The following is an 18,387-nucleotide window of genomic DNA, read 5'->3' as shown; positions in this document are numbered from 1 at the left end:
GCGCGCGGGCTTCAGTAGTTGCGGCACGCGGGCTCAGTAGTTGTGGCTCATGGGCTCTAGAGCGCAGGCTCAGTAGTTGTGGTGCACGGGCTTAGTTGTTTCACGGCATGTGGGATCTTCCCGGACCAGGGATCAAACCCATGTTCCCTGCATTGGCAGGCGGATTCTTAACCATTGTGCCACCAGGGAAGCCCTATACACCATTTTATACACGAGCAAAGTAAGGTATTTAAATGACACCCAGGGACGCCAGTAGTCCAGTCTGTCTTTTCTGAGTGCCCAGACTGTTGCTTAAATGTGGATCCTGTGAGTAGGTGGTAGGAGAGGAGGCTGAGCTGTCAGCGCAGTCAGTGAGTGATAATTATTTACTTGGCTGTTTACCCCAGGAGGCTGTGAGTCTCTGGAGGACAAGAATGTGTCTTATGCATTGTTGCAGCATTACTACCTAGCACTGTGCCTGGCACGCAATAAACACCCTATTTTTGGAAAGCTGTGGATCCTGAGTCACAGTGGATATTATTGCAGAAAACAATTTTTCTATTTTTGTGCTTTGTAACATAATTCAGCATCTCGAATATTTATGACTTTGTTTTGCTTTTCCAGAATGAATATAATGATTACCAATTTTTGAGCACTGATTATGCATCAGTCATAATTGCCGAACACTTACATCTCATTTAACCTACGACTCTGTGACTTGAGTATTCAAACATTTGGTAGATGATGATAAAACGAGTTCAGAGAGGTTAGCTAACTCACCCGAGTTTGCCCAGCTAGTGAGCATCAGAGCTAGAATTCAGAGCCAGCTCAGTCTGACCACAAAGCCAATGGCCTTGACCGTTCAAACATGTCTACATGTCACCTACTCTGGAAAACCACAAGGAAAGCCCAGCCTCTGGTCATACCACATGACTCAATTCAGAGTGAGATGGTTGAAGGCTGGCTCAAATCAGTCTCATCAATTTTTAGCATTTTGAACCTCCACTGTTTTGATGACCCTAGATACTTGAGAAGGAAACAACAATAACAAAACAGGTTTCTTGTTTACAGGAGTTGTTTTCTAAGCTGTGACTAATCCTAGAGTGTACCTATAATTTGTAGTGTTGTTCTAAGTGCCCAAAACTTCTACAGTGTATGGGGAAGCTGATGTGCTGACACTGACCTTGATGTTATATTGAGAAAGATGTAATGTATTTTTTTAAACATTTATTTATTTTTGGCTGCATTGGGTCTTCGTTGCTGTGTGCGGGCTTTCTCTAGTCGCGGCGAGCAGGGGCTGCTTTTCGTTGCGGTGCACAGGCTTCTCATCGTGGTTGCTTCTCTTGTTGTGGAGCACGGGCTCTAGGCGCGCAGGCTTCAATAGTTGTGGCACCTGGGTTTAATTGCTCTGGGGCATGTGGGATCTTCCCAGACCAGGGATTGAACCCATGTCCCCTGCACTGGCAGGTGAATTCTTAACCACTGCGTCACCAGGGAAGTCCCTAACGTATACCTTCTTTATTCTTCCATTCAATAAATATTTGAGTCTCTACCATCTGCCTGGCACTGTTTGGGAGCACTGGAGATATAGCAGTGAACCAAAACAAAAATTCCTGTCCATTTGGAACTTATATTCTAGTGGGAAGACACAAACAAAAATAGAAGTGAAACTTAAAGTTAGATGGTGAGAAGTCTTATGGAGAAGGATGGGAAGGGGAATATAGAATGCTGGGAGGTATGCTCAATTTTAAATTCTTACACTGCATGTTGCAACTGTGACAAGTCATTAGCCTCTGGCCCCTTTCTCTTCTGAGCGTGCCTCATAATGCCCTGGATTTGTGTCACATCCTGTAGGCCCTGCTTTCTGCATACCCAATGTGAAACCCCAGGAACCACTTGTCTTGAGGTTCTCATCTAGTTTCTTGCTGGCCAGAGTTAATTTATATCTAACCTAGACTCAAATATAAAGCCTGGCCGAGGGTATTCAAATAATCTTGAGAGTTTGCAGAGAATCAGAAGGTGCAGGGGAAAAGAAATCAAAACACGACCTCTTCAGGTAAGATTAGGTAGAATTATCTTTACCTTTTCACTTCTGGCCTAATCACTCGGGGAGTGAAAAAACAGCTCAAGGGCGTGGCAGGGCCTAGAGATAGCTGGAAGGAGGTTCTGGGTAGGTTATAATAGTTAATGTAGAGGCAGAAGAAAGAAAGTGGAATAATTTGTCGAGTGAATGAGGCAATGATGATGCCAAGAGGTGGTAGCGGTCGGGGGGAGGGAGATAGAGGCTTTAGCCTCTCATAAGCTCCACTAGCTATTTAGCCCCAAGACAACTGCCCCTACCCCAACGAATCCAAAATAACAATACTCTTCAATTGTGACAACTGACATTTTCTCAATCACACGTGAAGCGTGAATAAAAGCATTTTTGGAGAACCCTGTTTTGTACGGATCTACCATACAGTTTACGTAAGAGTGTGATTGCCAAAGCAGCTCCAAAACAAGCTCCTCTAAGCCGGAGATTTACAAAATATGGCCATGGCTTAGACTGGACAAAGCCAGTGGAAGGACTTTGCCTGGAAGTTCTTACGTTAGCTATTAGAGTGGCTATGGTGCGCCATCAGGCTTGGACAGGGACGGGAATATGGGGCGAAGGTGCTGATGGTGATAATGAAGTCACGACCTCCTCTCCTTGTGAAGGCAAAACCATTTAAAAAAACACTGATGCTCACGTCACCCAGGGTTGAGGCCTCGCTTCGGTCCTTAGGGCAGAGTGCCGCCGACCTATGGCCCCGGCCAGCGTTAAACACCGAAACCGTCTCAAACACTGCAGTCAAGGATCTGTGGCCGGTTTCACCAACGCCTCCGCTAGGGGGCTGGCCTCAAGGCTAAGTGAGGGCAGGGCGGGGATGACTGGGCGGCCCACCGCTCCCTGCACAGCCTGCTGGGAGTTGTAGTTCAGTCGTCGAAGAGCCACGGCAATCCCCATCCCTCTCTTCCGCTTCCTCCCCGCCCGGATGAGTGCGCAGAATGGGAACCGTTGGAGGGTACCCAGAGAGCGTGGGACTACAATTCCCAAAGGACGGTTGCCCCCAGGGCGCAGCCCCAGGTAGCCGGCTGCGGGTGTCGGACTCCGGCGCACGCGCACACGCCTCGGGCGGTGGCAGAATTCGGCCGCGTGCGCCTTCCCGCTCCAGCCGGCTCGGCGCTCGCTGCCCTTCTGGCTGCCGGTCGATCCACGCCAGCCCGCTACGCGCCGTCTCGTGGTTTCGCGCGCCTCTCCTTCTCCCTAGTTGTTTGTAGAGCCAGGCCACGCCCGTTTCCCGCCGCCAGGGCCTGGTTCGTTCCCGCCCCAGCCCGCCCCTCTCTGAGCTCCTGCTCCTTCTGCTGGAGGCGGAGGCTCCATGTTGTCCCCTCAGCGAGTGGTAGCGGCAGCATCGGGAGGAGCAGGTGAGGCGCGCTATTTCCCCCGAGCCCGCTCCGTGGCCACCCCCGCCGCCCTCCCTGCTATAGTTTCGAGGAGACCGGACGCCCGCGCCTCCGCCCTTCCTCGTCCCGGGATTGGAGCCGCGCGCCTCTCGCTGGGGTCCCTTGGCTGACGAATTACGGTCCGGGGGCTGCTCGCGAGGCCGGGCCAGTCGGACGCGGGCGACGCCTTTCTCCGCTACCGGCCGGGAGCGGCCGCCTTCGGGGGTCGGGCCCTGGGCCCGGAGGAGGCCGTTAGTACTCCTCGGGGTACTAACGGCTGTTAGTACCCCGAGGGTCGGTGGTCCTGGGGCGGCGTTTAGAGGCTGAGCTGGGCGCTCCGGGCTGCTGCCCTCTCCCTGCCTAGGCGCTTCGCTCGCTCGCTCGCGGGCCGGGAAACCTCGGGCCGAGTGGCTCTGGCCGTATTAACGGGCCCAGGGAGTGGGGAAGGTAGATGCTTTATTGTTCAGCCTTTTAAAAAGCTCTGGAGGGCTGCGAAGCGTCTTTGAGTTGGAAGCTTTATTTTTATCCTAAAGACCTTGAGTTACAGGAGGTATTAGGGAAGTCGATTTTCAACCCGCACTTATCTCCCTAAGGAGATAAAAGAATGTGGCCTAAATTGATTTTTAGGAAGTTCTTTTAGTACGTTTGGTACAGTACGTTGTTCTTTTGCTTTTTTGAAGACACAAAGCATAGGGAAAGTATTAAAGAGAAAACAAATAGTCACCATAAATTCATGGATTTTAATTTCATCTGTCATTCTACCTGGCTTTATTCTTGTTTGCTGTGTGTGCTGTTGAAATGGCCAGAAGTTTTCACTTGCGAAATCTAAAGGCAAAAAAAAAAAAAGAAAAGAACATTGTTTGAAGACACTTTTAATAAATCTTAGTCCTCAAATTTGAATACGAAGTTGGATGGAATGTTTTGGGAAGGAGAGAAAAGAACTAACGGACCAAAAACGTGGTTTCACATTTTGGCTGGCTTTTGGAGAAGCAAAACCTACGTAGTTTTAAACCGCGACAAGTATTCAGCATTGCAGTGTACTGAATTTCAAATTACTGTTTTTTTTCAATCCCCACAGAAACCAGCTCATAGTATAGAAATCTCTGTTGCTGCTTTAACACCTGTAAAGAAAACGCTTGATTGAAAAAGACCTCTACCTAATGAAGCATTACACTAGTAGAGCAGGTTGTTTTATTAGCTGTTGTTAACTGTCTTATTGGAGTAATCATAAAATTAAGAAAAGAAGTAAAAAGTAAGGATAAATGTGATGATGTGTACTAGCATAATTGTCTTAGTTTTCACTAAATAGGACTTGTTTAGATTAGGCTTTTTTAGAATTGGTTTTCTATGGTGTAGCCCATGCATTTTTCATTTTTATGATTCCTGAGTCATATAATAAAAGGTATACTCACACTAATTATTTAAAATGAAATAATAGAGAATTGTAAGAAGCAAGAAATATAAAGTCATCTCTACTTCCCCAATTCCTCAGTGGTAGTCATTACTCACAGTTTGATCACATATTCTAAGATTTCTTTCAAGTACCTTAGGGAACCCTGGGTTGTGTGAACCTGTTTGAGGTTTAAAATTTACCTGCAGTGACTCGGCATGCCTGTTAAACTTTCTATGGCCTTGTGTCTTATACTGAGAAATTGTTTAACACAACTACAGTTTAAAGTTAGTCTCAATTTTAAAACATTTTCCTGACTTATCTTTGAGATTCTAGGAGCATATTCTCTAAAAAATATCAAGGGGGAAAAGTGAGTGGAAAGCTTATAGTTAAACGAAAAAAGTCTTTTAATTGCTGTAGCGCTGCGGTTCTCAGCCCTGCTGCTGCACATTAGAATAACTTGGGGTTTTTAAAACCTGCCAATGCTTGGGGCCCACTCACAGATTCTGATTTAATATACTGAGGGGCTAGGCAACAGTTTAAAAAAAAAAAAACCCCAAACCCAAGTAATTTAATTTCTGTACTAATATATACAAGTTTCTCTGTAGGTGGTTGCTTAATTTGAATTGATTTATTACTTTATAGGAAGTATAATTTGTAATATCAGTATTTTTGTATTGAGTTGATACTCTTCCATGCACATATCTAAAGAATGCCTTTTATTGGTATGTGTTTAGATTGTTAGAATATGTTTTGATTGTTAGAATGTTACATATATTTCACAGATAAAGTATCAATATATTACAAATCAGAAAATAGGTTTTAGTGGTATAGTAGGTGAATAAGCAAAGAAGTAGATTAACTCTTTTTGTCTTGAAATGATAAGGACTCCAAATCAAATATTGCCAGTTAAAGCTTATTCAACTGGAATACAGGTAATTAAAACCTTCAGGTAACCAGATTGATTTTGGGGGTGGTCTCATTTTTAGGGTAAAGTCAAATAAGATGAATATTGAATTCATTCTGTTAAAAAGATTTTTATCTTTTTAATAGAATAGCCTGGCATCTATTCTATTAAATGCTGTATTAAATTAGATGCCTGTAGTATAGCCTGGCATCATTTTTAGATTCAGCCCAATCTCTGCATTTCTGAATCTTTAATACTGTTTAGTCATAGTTGATCTTCATAAATCCATTAAGCACTACAGAATTCTTAATTGACAAAGAAAATGTGGTTTTGTTCAGCATTCTGTGCTAAGGTACAAATTTCCCCTATTCTGTTAAGTTGCATTTAAATAGAATTTTCACTGAAACAACCTTAAAAATATACGTGTATCTACCGGCATGCTTACTGCCTTGAGACCTAACAGTGTATAAAAGCACTCCCTCACCATCACCAAAAAAGAGCCACACCCAGCAGTTGTAGAGGTGGCTGAGGGCTTTAGTGTACTTAGCCTTACATATGATGATGTGTTTTCTTTGGCCTTTTCTGTGAATTAGGAACTTTAAAGACTGCCAGTAAGAACAAGGCATGAAAATGGTATGCTTCTGTTTTTGGGTGTGTTGCTTTTGCCCTTTAGGAAATGTGGTATTTCAGGAGAGTGGAAAACTCAGGTCATAACTTTACCCTGAGTCATGCACGCTACTCAGTGAAATGTTTCTATAACTGTAGTTAGGATTTGCTTTTCAAAACTCTCTGGACAGTAAGGATGAGTACTGAGGCTGGCTCTACCCCAGTGGTTCTTAACCCAGGGCGAGTTTGCCTGGTTGGGACACTTAGCAATGTCTGGAGACATTGCTGGGTCTCACAATCAGGAGGAAGCACTACTGGTATCCAGTGGGTAGAGGCCAGAGATGCTGCTGAATATCTTGCAGTGAATGGGGTAGCTCCCCACAACAAAGAGTTATCCAGCCCAAAATACCAGTGGTGCTGAGGTTGAGAAACCCTGGTCTAAACTGTTGACTTGATCCACTAAATTCTGTCTGAATTATCTGAAATAACAATTGTAATTGCTTCCAAATAACTAGTTTCATTGAATTTATCACTGTTCAGATGGTCTTCTCAAGTATTTGAGGGACGTTTAAACTTTTTTCCCCATAATGTTTTTTCTGATAGAACTTATTTCTTAAAATTTACATTTTCCATAGAAGCAGAAAGGCCAATTATAATTCACTAGTCTCATCTACTTGTATTTAGCCCGAGCAGCTACTTTTTTTTTTTTTCTTTCAGTCCTTTGAAAATTCAGAAATAATTCTAGGAAGAATCAGTGCTGTAATTTGCTCAGATCTCTACAAATTGGTCCCTATAATAATTAATTTCACTTGTTAGTCTTTCAGCCATTCTATTTGGGTTGTCTGTTTTTGTTTTAGTGCAGAGCTTCTCCGTTGAATCCAATCATACAGCGATTGTTTGAATAGGCATACTTAAACCTATTGGTTAGTCTGGATTAAGGTGTGTTGTGTCCAAAGTAAAGGATACATCAGTACTTTAAAAGTAATTAAAAAAAAATGTTGTAGCTTCCACATCAACTATTGGAGTCCTTTTTAATTATCCAAATATTTTCAACATTTCTACATACTTCGAAATGACGGCTGATGCGGTATTACTATGAGCTGTTTACAGCACTAATCAGAATTGGCAGTATGATATAGTTCTACCACTCACTTTTTTTTTTTTAACTTAGGTTTTAAGTTCACTAAACTTAGGTTTTCCCTAAACTTAGGTTTTCCCTAAACTTAGGTTTTAAGTTCACTTAAATGTATACAGATGGTCGGGGAACTAGGATCCTAGAAACTGCGTGGTGTGGCCAAAAAAAAAACAAATAGAGATGATAGATGTGACTGTGGTCAGGCCATATCTTTGTATGTGTATAAGATGTCACATCTCTTACTCATATAAATGAACATAATAGAGCATTACCTCTTCATATCGAACATTAACTGTTCATGTAAGTGAGCATTACTCTTGTTATCATCTCAGAATGCATATCTGGACCTTGGGAAATGATTGCTTCGCTAAAGGGAGAAGGCATATAAGGTTGCCACTTAAAGGTTTTTCTAGTACTATCCCTGGAGGTTAGATCTCCAGAGTATAAGATTACTGAGAAGTGGGAGTAATTTCACTGCAAATGGAGTATCTCTCCCCCTTAAAAAACTCGTAAAACAAACCCCCAAGTCTTTGGTGGGGTCCTTGCTGAGCAAGTTGCTTTAATGTTTTTATCATGGTAAATTTTGATCTGTTCTTTAGCCAGGACTATACAGTTTTAAATTAAGCCAAGGCATGAATACGTTACCCAGCAAGTTTGGCCAATTTAGATATTCAGGAAATTTTCAATTGTTCAACAGAGATTGAATTTTAGAGCTATAAAATGGCTTTACCTAACTGCCTGATTTTGTAGACGAAACTGAGACACAGAGAAGTAAAGTGATTTACTCATGCTGTTACGGTTAGTACGAAACTGGGCCCAGAAATCTGGTCTTTCCTGATTGTTAGGGAAGGCCTTTCTCCTGTAGATACTCCTTCACTGTTACAATAGTCTTTGCCAAACCAGGAGCTTAAGTCATAAAAGGAAGAAATGGTAGGGTCTGGTGGTATGTTTCATATAGGAAGATGGAGCCAGGGAAGATGTGAAGGCTGAAAGGTGGAGATTTGAGAGAAGTGGAGCATCTGAGAGGATTCATTTTGATGATACTAAATGTAGACTTATAAAATGTTAGAACTGAAAGGGTTGCTAGAGGTTAAATCTTGACTCATTTTACTGTTGAGACTGAAGACTAGACATGCCCAGAATCACACAGGTTGTTAGTGGTAGAACTGGAACAGGAACTTGTCTCCTGACTCTTGTACCCATATATTTCTACATAATACACCTCCAAGAGTGAGCTGATGGTGGAATATCCAGGTGAATCTGCCCCTTAAGCAGTTGCACGTTTGGACCTAAGTGCAGGTTAGAAATTAATGAAGTTGCATCGCCAAAATAGAGGATGTAGTGAAATTATAAGAATAAAGAGCTTATTCAGGGAGAGGTTGAGAACTGCAGAAGGCTAAAGCAGGGCGTTGGTGGGTATCACAGGAGGCTGAAAAGGAGAACCGGTGAAAGGGGGTGGTAAAGAGGCTGGAAGAGAACTAGGAGTGGGCACTGTTGTGGAGTCCAAAGGTTTTAAGAAGTTTTAGAAGTGGTTGGCCAGTGTGTTATATCACAGGTGTAGAGTTGAATGAGAATCAAGAAATGCCTATTGGTTTTGGCAGGAGAGGTCACTGATGAACTAGAGAATGGTTTCAACAGAGAGACTGAGAGAAAAGTCAGATTGCAAGGTGATAAGAAGGGAATGGGTAGATAAGTGGATGAAGACACACTTTCAGGGAGGTTGACAAAGAAAGACTGGGAGGAGGAAGGGAAGAAACTGACTTTTATTGAGGTTCTTTACATGTACTATAGGGTTTAGTGTTTACAATACTAGGAAGCTATTTTTCTATGGTAGATCCTGGGGCTGAATGTGGTAGTTTCCCTACTCCCCAGGGGCTCCCAGGAGCTCATTACAATATTATTATGTTGTAATGAGTGGAATAATAGTAAAGGTTTTAGTGGAAATAGGAAAGTGGGTTCTTTTTATGGAGTCCCTAATATGTGTCAGACACTGTGCTTTGAGATGGGTATTAGTTTTATAAATAAAAGGAGCTACAAATGGTTAGAAATTTATCCACAGTCACATTGTGACTAAATGGTGGAGTTTTTCGTTTATTCCCCAACTGTTTATTGGATGTCTACTCTCTGTGGGCACTCTTCTGGTTCTTGGGGGATATAGCATTGAACAAAAGAGACAAAAATTTCTGCCCTCGTGGAGGTTACATTCTAGAGGTGAGAAGGTAAGGATTTAAGCCCTGCCGTCTCTCTTGGTTGCTTTTAGTGTACTGTGCAAAGTGATGGACTCTGAGAGGATGGGGTGGGTGATCAGGACAGAGGGAGGGTGAAGGTGATTGTTGAAGGATGAGCAAGTGTTTGCTGGAGTCAAGTGGAAGAAACATTTCAGGCCATGAGAACAAATGGTTGAATAGGCTGTATATTTGAAAATTTGGAATCAAGACAGGACAGGACGTGAATCCTAACTTTCTCCTAGGAGGAAGACCAATGAGTATAAATTTACCTGGGAGGATGAGGAGAATAAAGAATTAGAGGAACGAAGGCAGTAGGGCGAATGGTGAAAGGGTTTGACTTACAGGATGGAGACTTTTTAGCTTTCAGCCATCAATCCATAAAATGTTTTTGTAGTTTTTTAAATAAATTTGTTTTATTTATTTTATTTTATTTATTTAATTTTGGCCACGTTGGGTCTTTGTTGCTGCACGCGGGCTTTCTCTAGTTCCTGCGAGCGGGGGCTACTCTTGGTTGCAGTGCGTGTGCTTCTCATTGTGTTGGCTTCTCGTTGCAGAGCATGGGCTCTAGGCGTGCGGGCTTCAGTAGTTGTGGCACGCGGGCTCAGTAGTTTTGGCTTGCAGGCTCTAGAGCATGGGCTCAGTAGTTGTGGCACACGGACTTAGTTGCTCCGTGGCATGTCGGATCTTCCTGGACCAGGGCTTGAACCCGTGTCCCCTGCATTGGCAGGCAGATTCTTAAGCACTGTGCCACCAGGGAGGTCCTTGATAGTTTTTTTTTTAGGTAGTTGCTGATATGTTTATGTACTGTAATGAAGGCATTCATCCCTGAAGGATGAGGTAACATCCTTAAAGCAATACTGGGGGGTGTTGACTTGCATGATCAACCTAACAGACAGGAAAGGTTGGAAGGTGGCTTGGCTAAAGGAGATGGCCCTGAGGTTTTGATTAAGGGATCTATGAGATTAGGGGGCAGGTTGTCTGAGATGCGAGGATAAATCAGCAAAGGAAATTTACATGATATCTAGAAAAGGGTGAGTGGAAATAAGATTTTTACTTGGATGATCAATAATATAGTTCTCTTGTCTTAGGAAGTGAGAGATAAAGATAGTGTGGTGAAAAGTGAGCAGCTCTATTTGTTTAAATTAAATTATTAATGATGTGTACAGTTTAAAATGATTTTTCCCTTAAGTGGATCCAAACCAAAGGAACAAGATCTTTTAAAATCCAGTGTGCCCAGTATACTGTCGGAGAGAAATGCAGGATCACCCCAGCTCCCTCAAGTAAATATAGCCTGGTTCTCTTCTTTTTCACTTTGCTATAGGCAGAAAGAGGAAGAGATGAGGGAAGGCTTTATCACTTTTTTTTTAAACTGTCCTTCTTAGTGGTCTTCATCTTCTCTTGAAGTGCAGTTCGTTGTCTACAACTGCATACATTTTTGTCATGTGATTATTCTCTCTTGTTTGTAGCCCAGGTAACTTTATCTTCCATACCTGTTGCCCTGACAGTATCACCTGCATTCTTAGGGTGGTAGCTTTCAACTAGATTACAGTACATACCATCCATCCTTTTTACAGTTGTTTATTGTGTGCCTGCTTTGTGTCAGTACATTCACACTGCTCAGTAAACTTTAATAGTGAAATAGATAAAATTGAAAGAGCCAGTACCATGAACTCAATTGTGAAGTCCTGGGGGACTATTGTATTGGTTACTAGGTTTGGTTGTATCTCGTAGAGCCTCCAAGTAAGTGATTTAAACGAGGTAGACATTTTTCTTTCATATGAAAGTGAGCCAGCATGGCAGTTCTGCTACACCAAGTCCTCAGCCCTACCTCTCTTGTTGCTCCAGTATTCCTAGGGTGTTGCCCTCACATGCCTGGTCCAGGGTGACTTGCTCCCACTTTTGCATATAGCCAGCAGGAAGGGGGAAGATGCATGATATGGAAGTTGCTATATCATTTCCAGTCAGAACTTAGTCACACAGTGATACCCTACATACAAGGTTGGGTTGGAAATGTGTTTCTTCTGAGCATTTATATGCCCAGCTAAAAATATATTACCATAGCAGGAGGAGAAAATGAATATTGGGGGAGCAACCAGCCATCTCAGGGACTTTGTTTGGTATTGCTTTGAGTACTGCACAGTACTTAACCTTGTGGCTTATCCATAAGGTGTGGATAAATTGTTCTCATTTCTTCTTTTATATAAAAGACTGAAGGTCTTCAGGTCCTGGATTCACCTGCTGTTATGGCAATAAGAACTCTAAGAGATTATTTACAGAAATGTTTCCTTTTTATAATAGGAAATAATGGGAAAGAAAAGTATTAGTGTATATGTATTATAATGCGAGAATGACACTGAATCAATGTTTATAAATTGTTTTCCAACAGTTTGCAAAAAATTAAAAAGTGGCAAGAACCCTTTTGTTGCTGCCTGATACAGTAAGTATAAAAAGCGAGCAGCGGGACTCCCCTGGTGGCGCAGTGGTTAAGAATCTGCCTGCCAATGCAGGGGACACAGGTTCGATCCCTGGTCCGGAGAGCACCCACATGCCGCGGAGCAACTAAGCCCATGCGTCACAACTACTGAGCCCATGTGCCATAACTACTGAAGCCTGCACACTGTAGGACCTGCATGCCGCAGCTACTGAGCCTGTGTGCTGCAACTACTGAAGCCCACGTGCCTAGAGCCTGTGCTCTGCAACAAGAGAAGCCACCGCAATGAGAAGCCCGTGCAGTGCAATGAAGAGTAGCCCCTGCTCGCCACAACTGGAGAAAGCCTATGGTCAGGAACGAAGACCCAATGCAGCCAAAAAATAAAAATAAATAAAAAGTGAGCAGCAATTCCCATACTTAAAGATTAGAGTCTGGCCGTCAAGCTGTTTTGTCGACTTTGCCTGCTGTGATCATTCAGCCTTTACTGCTTCCCAGATGAAAGTGTTTCTGGGACCATGTGTATGATTTTGGCCAAATCTGCCTACCTGTTCTATGCTCAATATTTGTCCTTCAATTTACTTTATATTGATTCGTTTTTAAAACTTAGCCTCCTAAGCAATAATCCATTAAAACATGGTTTTGTTTCCTAATGTTTAATAGTCATTAAAATACATAATTATTAAAATAAAACAAGTGCCCTTTTAACTACCTAAAAACATCTCCTTTAGTACATACACTTAGGGAAGGGAAATAGTGCTTTGCCTCATTTCATAGGCCCCACTGCTGTTTTTTTTTGTTTGTTTGTTTTTTTGCGGTACGCAGGCCTCTCACTGTCGTGGCTTCTCCCGTTGTGGAGCACAGGCTCCGGACGCGCAGGCTCAGTGGCCATGGCTCACGGGCCCAGCCGCTCCGCAGCATGTGGGATCTTCCCGGACCGGGGCACGAACCCGTGTCCCCTGCATCGGCAGGCGGACTCTCAACCACTGTGCCACCAGGGAAGCCCTCCACTGCTGTTTTTTTGTAAACCTTCCGTAAATCCACGTAGCTAAGTGGCTCTGAATTTCAAAGAATTAATATCTTTGTGCTTTCAACTCTAGGAGAGAAACTACTGGTTAGTGCTTAATTTTGAACTGAAGAATTAATTGTCCCTAAAACCTTGACTAGATTATTAAGAGTGATCTGCAAAACATAGCCACCTAAAGATCTTTTCAAGCTTTTCTCCAGAACCTGTTGGGGAAGATGCTTAACTTTTGTAAGCCTTAGTTTATTTTTAAAATGGAGCAGTATTATTTACCTCGTAGGGTTGTTCTGAGGATTAAGTAAAATGATGTATTTAAAAGGCTTAGGATGTTCCCCGGTGGTCCAGTGGTTAAGACTGCACTTCCCCTGCAGGGGCCGCGGGTTAGGGTTAGGGTTTGGGTTTCGGTTTCCCTGGTCAGGGAGCTGAGATCCCACAAGCCACGTGTTGCGGCCAAAAAAAAAAAAAAAAATTACGACTTAGCGGTGGCAGTCACCCTTTCTACTATTGGTGGACGTTTGGGTTATTTCTAGTTTTGGACCATTTTGAGTAAAGCTGATGTGAACATTGTATATATGTCTTTTGGTGGATAGACACATATATTTCTCTTAGGTGTATACCTAGGAGTGGAATTGCTTTATCATAGTTATGTTTAGTTTTAGTGGATACTGCCTAACGGTTTTTTCTATTCCTATCAGAATGTATGAGAATTACAGTTGTACCACAGTCTCTCCCACAGTTGATATTGTCAGTCTTTGAAATTTTAGCCACTCTGATGGGTGGGCAGTGGTATGTCATTATGGTTTTATTTTTATTATTTTTATTTTTTTTTTGCGGTACACGGGCCTCTCACTGTTGTGGCCTCTCCCGTTGCGGAGCACAGGCTCCAGATGCGCAGGCTCAGCGGCCATGGCCCACGGGCCCAGCTGCTCCGCGACACGTGGGATCCTCCCGGACCGGGGCACGAACCCATGTCCGCCACATCGGCAGGCAGACTCCCAACCACTGCGCCACCAGGGAAGCCCTATGGTTTTATTTTTAAAGTAATTTATTTATTTATTTTTGGCTGCATTGGGTCTTCGTTGCTGCACGCGGGCTTTCTCTAGTTGTGGCGAGTAGGGCCTACTCTTTGTTGCTGTGTGCGGGCTTCTCATTGCGGTGGCTTCTCTTGTCGCGGGCTCTAGGCGCATGGGCTTCAGTAGTTGTGGCGTGTGAGCTCAGTAGTTGTGGCTCGTGGGCTCTAGAGTGCAGTCTCAGTCGTTGTGGCACACGGGCTTAGTTGCTCCGCGGCATGTGGGATCTTCCCGGATCAGGGCTCAAGCCCATGTCCCCTGCATTGGCAGGCGGATTCTTAACCACTGTGCCACCAGGGAAGTCCTGGATATCCTTTTTTAATGATATGCTCGTTCATAATCTTTTACCCATTGCTATTTTTAAAGGGGGAATGGTTGTCTTTTTCTTTTGTTTTTCTAGAATGATTCTGGATATGAGTCCTTTGGATTTAGGTGTTAGTAATATTTCCTCCTAGACTGTGACTTGCATTTTTACTCCCTTAAGGATGTCTTTTAATGAACAAAAATTCTTAATTTTAATGAAGTCTAATTTGTCATTTTTTTCTTTTATGGTTGGTGCTTTGTGCTGTTTTTAAGAAGTTTTTACTCTTACCATGTTAAAAAAATAACATTTTAAAAATATTTGAAACTAATATTTTTTTTTCTCTACAACAACATAGGTGATGCTATGGAGAGTGGAAAGCCTTGTCCAGTGCAGGTTGTTTTGGTTCAGAAAGACCAACATGCCTTTGAGCTAGAAGAGAAAGCCTTGGCCAGCATCCTCTTACAGGAACACATCCGAGACCTTGATGTGGTGGTGGTGTCAGTGGCTGGTGCCTTCCGAAAGGGCAAGTCCTTCTTTCTGGACTTTATGCTACGATACTTATATTTCCAGGTAAAGTAGAATTATTTCATTTCAAATTAGAAAGTGAGACTGTTATGTCCAAAAGAGCAAACTAAGCTCATGAATTATCCTTGATGTGTAAAGTTACTCGAAATTTTAGACTTAATGGAAATTTCTTATTTCTCCTATAGAAGGAAGGTGGCCGTTCAAATTGGTTGGGTGACCGAGAAGAACCGTTAACAGGGTTTTCATGGAGAGGGGGCTCTGACCCAGAAACCACTGGGATCCAGATCTGGAGTGAGGTTTTCACTGTGGAGAAGCCAGATGGGAAGAAGGTAAGGAAGAAAAAGACTTATAAACTAACAAACACAACAGAATGAGAACTTTAATGTGTAGCCTGATAATCCAATTAAAAATGATTTTTATCATAATGATATAAGTGCATGTTTAAAACTAATTCATGAATAAAAGGTCAAAGAGTAACATAAGGCTTCTAACGAAAAATAGCTGTCAGGTGCCCTAGTCCTCTGTCTGCTCATTTTCACTTCCCAAAGGCTAATGCTCTCAGCTGTTCAGATGTTACTTCTGTTCTTTACACTCTTACTCGTGTAAGCATTCACTCCCCCCACCCCTCCAGCTGTCAGCAGGGCATCTTACCCACCTCTTCGAGCCTAGTAAGCTTCAGTTATAGAGCTTCTCCCCAGGTTTCTTTGTAAGGTTCAGCAGGGGCAAGTCATGTGTCTCCTAAAGTGGAAGAGGGGATTTGGGGTTATGACTGTTTCTTCAACAGACTTTAACCCATTCCTTCTGTTTTTAGCCTCACCCTAAAGCATACCTTCACAGCTGTTTGTGCCTCTCATTTTTGAGTCTTTCCAGGGCTTCAGGTTTCATATCCCCCCTTCAGGTTGTTCAGCTTCTGCCGTTTCCTTGATGTTAAGTAATTAAATATTTTGAGAGCTGGACAGTTGATGCACGACTTTTTAAAAAAATGTTTATTTATTTATTTGGCTGGGCTGGGGCTTAGTTGCGGCACGCAGGATCTTTGTTGCCGCGTGCGGGATCTTTAGTTGCAGCATGCAGTTACCTGACCAGGGATCGAACCTGGGCTCCCTACGTTGGGAGCTAGGAGTCCTAACCACTGGACCACCAGGGAAGTCCCTGATGCATGAACTCTTGATCACTGTTTCCACAGTTTCTATTTCTTTTCCTTATTCTTTTAATGTTTTGTTTCTTTCTCTCTTTGTTTTTTTTTTTTTTTTAATAAAGTTTCAGGAGAAAGGTATATTGGAAAACCCTCTTTTTTCTTTTCAGCATAAATACACATACAGAAATGAGTAGCAAAATGGGGAGATTATCACACATTTTTTTTTAAGGGTAGAGAATGTAGGAGAATAAGGAGTTTTTGGAATGTAACATTAGAAACTTTTGCATGGAAGGATCTTTAGATGTTATTTTTATCCAGCCTTTAATTTTTTAACAGCTTTACTGAAATTTAATTGATGTTCCATTTCTCCCCTCCCAGCTTTAGTCACTATTTTACTTTAATAACATTGTTTTTATTGTTGTTTAAATGGTCAGTTATCTTTTAAAGATATTTAAATAATAAGAAAAAAGCCATATATTTACCCATGCAGTTACCATTAACTGCTCTTCACTTTTTGTGTCCAGATTTTTATCTATTTTTTGTATTCATTTTCCTTCAGGCTGAAGGACTTCTTTAATATTTCCTGGGCTTCCCTGGTGGTGCAGTGGTTGAGAGTCCGCCTGCCGATGCAGGGGACACGGGTTCGTGCCCCGGTCTGGGAAGATCCCACATGCCGCTGAGCGGCTGGGCCCGTGAGCCATGGCCGCTGAGCCTGCGCGTCAGGAGCCTGTGCTCCGCAACGGGAGAGGCCACAACAGTGAGAGGCCCACGTACTGCAAAAAAAAAAAAAAAAATTTCCTGGAGTGCTGCTCTTTTGGTGCAGAATTCTTTTAGCTTTCTTTCTATGTTTGAAAAGTATTTTGCCTTTGTTTTGAAAATATTTACGCTGGGTATAGAATTCTAGGCTGGCAGTTTTGTCTTTCAGTGCCTCAAAGATGTCACTCCTCTGCCTTTTTTTTTTTTTTTTTTAAAGATTTAATTTAGGGCTTCCCTGGTGGCACAGTGGTTAAGAATCCACCTGCCAATGCAGGGGACACGGGTTCGAGCCCTGGTCTAGGAAGATCCCACGTGCCGTGGAGCAACGAAGCCTGTGCACCACAACTGTTGAGCCTGTGCTCTAGAGCCAGCGAGCCACAACTACTGAGCCCGTGTGCCACAACTACTAAAGCCTGTGTGCCTAGAGCCCGTGCTCCGCAACAAGAGAAAGCCCACACGCAGCAACGAAGACCCAATGCAGCCAAAAAAAAAAAGATTTAATTTTATTTATTTTTTTGGCTGCGTTGGGTCTTTGTTGCTGCGTGTGGGTTTTCTCTAGTTGCGGCGCATGGGCTTCTCATTACGGTGGCTTCTCTTGTCGTGGAGCACAGGCTCTAGGCACACAGGCTTCAGTAATTGTGGCACATGGGCTCAGTAGTTGTGGCTCACTGGCTTAGTTGCTCTGCAGCATGTGGGATCTTCCCGGACCAGGGATCGAACCTGTGTCCCCTGCGTTGGCAGGCTGATTTTTATCCACTGTGCCACCCGGGAAGTCCCTTCCTTGCCTTTTTGCTGACATTACTTCTGCTGAGAAATAGGTGTTATCCTTTGTTCTTGTGTGTCTTTTTGTCTAGTTGCTTTTATGGGGTTTTTGTAGTCTGACTGGAGGGAACAGGTGCTGTTCTTGGTCCTCTGTGAACCTTAGGTAGTGTTCCCTCTAACCCCTTTTTTTTTTTTTTTTTTTTTTTTTTTTTTGCTGTACGCGGGCCTCTCACTGTTGTGGCCTCTCCCGTTGCGGAGCACAGGCTCTGGACGCGCAGGCTCAGCAGCCATGGCTCACGGGCCCAGCCGCTCCGCGGCATGTGGGATCTTCCCAGACCGAGGCACAAACCCGTGTCTCCTGCATCGGCAGGCGGACTCTCAACCACTGCGCCACCAGGGAAGCCCCCTCTAACCCTTTTGAATGGCTCTTTCTCCAGCCTCAGGTAATTTCCTTATTCACATGGGTTGGTCAGGACTCAGCTGAACACTTGATGGGTACCCTCTGTAGATCCCTGGTGTTCTTTGTCTCAGTAGCTCTCTGCTCAGGTGCTCTGCCTAAGAACTCCCGTTTCCTTGGTCTTCCTGACTCTCAGCTGTATTTCCTGACTCAGAGAATCTGGTGGCTCTGCCTGGGTTCTCCCTCCCTGTGCCTTGGCCAGTTAGCTGGGTC

The 18,387-nt window shown here is 43.4% G+C and overlaps 1 protein-coding gene across 6 annotated transcripts in view; it reads left to right on the top strand.

Annotated features, from left to right (window-relative positions):
- Nucleotides 1–3,008: 3,008 nt before the first annotated feature.
- The window catches only part of ATL3 (atlastin GTPase 3), a 50,213-nt gene continuing 34,834 nt past the window's right edge, over nt 3,009–18,387 (top strand). The window contains exons 1-4 of one of the 6 annotated variants that reach the window (XM_029208611.1): nt 3,253–3,426; nt 12,097–12,147; nt 14,892–15,106; nt 15,247–15,390. In XM_029208611.1, the coding sequence (XP_029064444.1) occupies nt 14,900–15,106; nt 15,247–15,390 (351 nt within the window). In that variant the 5' untranslated portion in view covers nt 3,253–3,426; nt 12,097–12,147; nt 14,892–14,899. Of the gene's footprint in view, nt 3,086–3,117; nt 3,427–12,096; nt 12,148–12,434; nt 12,539–14,891; nt 15,107–15,246; nt 15,391–18,095; nt 18,161–18,387 lie in introns of those variants that run through there. The other 5 variants (XM_029208609.1, XM_029208610.1, XM_029208613.1 and 2 more) reach the window with 5 other exon arrangements.

Source organism: Monodon monoceros, unplaced genomic scaffold (assembly GCF_005190385.1).
Source record: "Monodon monoceros isolate NGI ecotype Baffin Bay Population unplaced genomic scaffold, NGI_Narwhal_1 Super_Scaffold_7, whole genome shotgun sequence".
Classification (NCBI taxonomy): Eukaryota; Metazoa; Chordata; class Mammalia; order Artiodactyla; family Monodontidae; genus Monodon; species Monodon monoceros.
Note: the sequence above shows the minus strand (reverse complement) of the source record. Positions and strands in the feature narration are given on the sequence as shown.